The sequence below is a fragment of the Austrofundulus limnaeus genome, unplaced genomic scaffold, assembly GCF_001266775.1.
Source record: "Austrofundulus limnaeus strain Quisiro unplaced genomic scaffold, Austrofundulus_limnaeus-1.0 Scaffold666, whole genome shotgun sequence".
Classification (NCBI taxonomy): Eukaryota; Metazoa; Chordata; class Actinopteri; order Cyprinodontiformes; family Rivulidae; genus Austrofundulus; species Austrofundulus limnaeus.
The window spans coordinates 143220-145115 of record NW_013953068.1 but is presented as its reverse complement, the minus strand read 5'-3'; the positions used below and the strand labels follow the sequence as shown (position 1 = coordinate 145115).

At 43.5% G+C, this 1896-nt stretch overlaps 1 protein-coding gene across 1 annotated transcript in view; it reads right to left on the bottom strand.

Moving 5' to 3' along the window:
- pld7 (phospholipase D family, member 7) overlaps positions 1-1896 on the bottom strand; it is a gene marked incomplete in the record, with an annotated part of 21595 nt that overhangs the window by 4927 nt on the left and 14772 nt on the right. The window contains 2 exon segments of the mRNA XM_014027627.1: positions 173-312; positions 407-610. Coding sequence (XP_013883081.1) covers positions 173-312; positions 407-610 — 344 coding nt within the window.

The window sequence follows — 1896 nt, the reverse complement described above, 5'->3', positions numbered from 1 at the left end:
CTTTGGGCCCCTTGGTACCAATTGAGCATCGTTGCAACGCCACAGCCTACCTGAGTATTGTTGCTGACCATGTCCATCCCTTTATGACCACAAAACCGTTACTAGCGTGGTGCACCTAATAAAGTGGCCGGTGAGTGTAGATCAGTGCAGTTGGGAGCACATGTGGATCTACCTGAGGGGCTTTGTGAACTCAGACAGAGGGAGGTAGTCCATAACAGAAATGTAAATGAACTTCTGGGCATCATTGATAACAGACAAGATAGCAGACAGGTCGTCTGAGCGTCCACGGGCTGATATTTGTGGAGGAGAACTCTACAGGAAACAAACACAGCATTAACTGTCTGGAGTTATCATTGAGAAGGAAGTGTTTCTGTTCAGGTCATTTCTGTGTGCTGTTTGAACTTACAGATAAGTAGACCTGAGCAGGCACTCCGTTGAACTTTAGCTGTAGAGGTTTGTCTGCACTGGACAGCGCAGAGAGGCGAGCGGGCCAGAACAGTGGAAGAACATTGTTTGTCACACCCCCGATGCTCCAGTACACTTCAAATAACCGAAAGGCGTCCTGAGCCAAGCAGCTGCAGTCTTCCACTGACAGGCCCACCTCTTTCACCTTTTGGAAAGAAAGTATTACTACAGTAACAGTTGCAGCTACAGAGGGATTCATTGAGAAAAACCCAGAGCTACTGTAAAAAAAAGCAGCTATACTCAGACTTGACAAAAACAGGCAATGCTTTGACATAATATCAGGAACAGAAGAGATCATTTAGGTTACATCTCTTCTACGTCACGCAGGGGACTGGGAGAATGCCTGTGGACTGAAACGTTTAAAGGGGACTGGAGAGTGTGTTCCAACTATCTCGGGATTACGTCTTGCCCTGCCCAGGAAAGTTTTCTCCAAGGTATTGGAAGGAAGGCACCGATCATCTGTCTAACCTCAGATTCAGAAGCAGATCTTTACCCTTGTGGAGTTGCTAACAGGGTCATGGGTCACTGGGAGTTTGCCTCTCCAGTCTACATGTGTTTTGTGGACCTGAAGAAGGCTTATCACACTGTTCCACAAGGAATTCAGTTGAGGGTGCTGTTTCAGTTTTATAAATCAGAATTTTTTTTGGCATACACCATTTTCACCTTTTGGCCATATGTTCACTTTTAGTATGGTTTCCGTGCAATCCTTTATAAATCCTACCCCTGACCTGTAGATGAGTGTAAACTGTTGTTCGTTTACTAGGTTGTGTGCTTAAACTAAATGGAAAATGTACCAATGCATGGAAAAAATAATAAATAGAAAGCCATACAAAAGCAGAGCGCTCTGCTGAAGACTGGTTTAATCATTGACCGAGTGTTCAGACAGAAAACAAGGAAGTGCATTTGTTTTTAACAAAGACTCCGAGGCATGGCTCCACCTATTGATTACATCATCTGTGGAGGGGTCCCTGCTCTTACCAGAAGCCATGACCCCAGACATAATAATCTATTCTAATGAAGATTTAAAAGTTCAGTTATGTGTTGAATTTGTTTTCAGGCATGTAGCTATTATTATAAAATCATCAAGTTAAGCAAAATAGTCACATTTAACAATCATTACAGTTCTATCATAAGACTATACCATGTGTAAGTAATTTAAGTCAGTTGAATAAACCTAAACCCCAATAATTTCTTCATGTAGATGAGTGTAAACTGCAGAGTCCTGGCCTGTAGATGAGTGTAAACTGCACAGTCCTGGCCTGTAGATGAGTGTAAACTGCAGAGTCATGGCCTGTAGATTAGTGTAAACTGCAGAGTCCTGGCCTGTAGATGAGTGTAAACTGTAGAGTCCTGGCCTGTAGATGAGTGTAAACTGCAGAGTCCTGGCCTGTAGATGAGTGTAAACTGCAGAGTCCTGGCCTGTAGATGAGT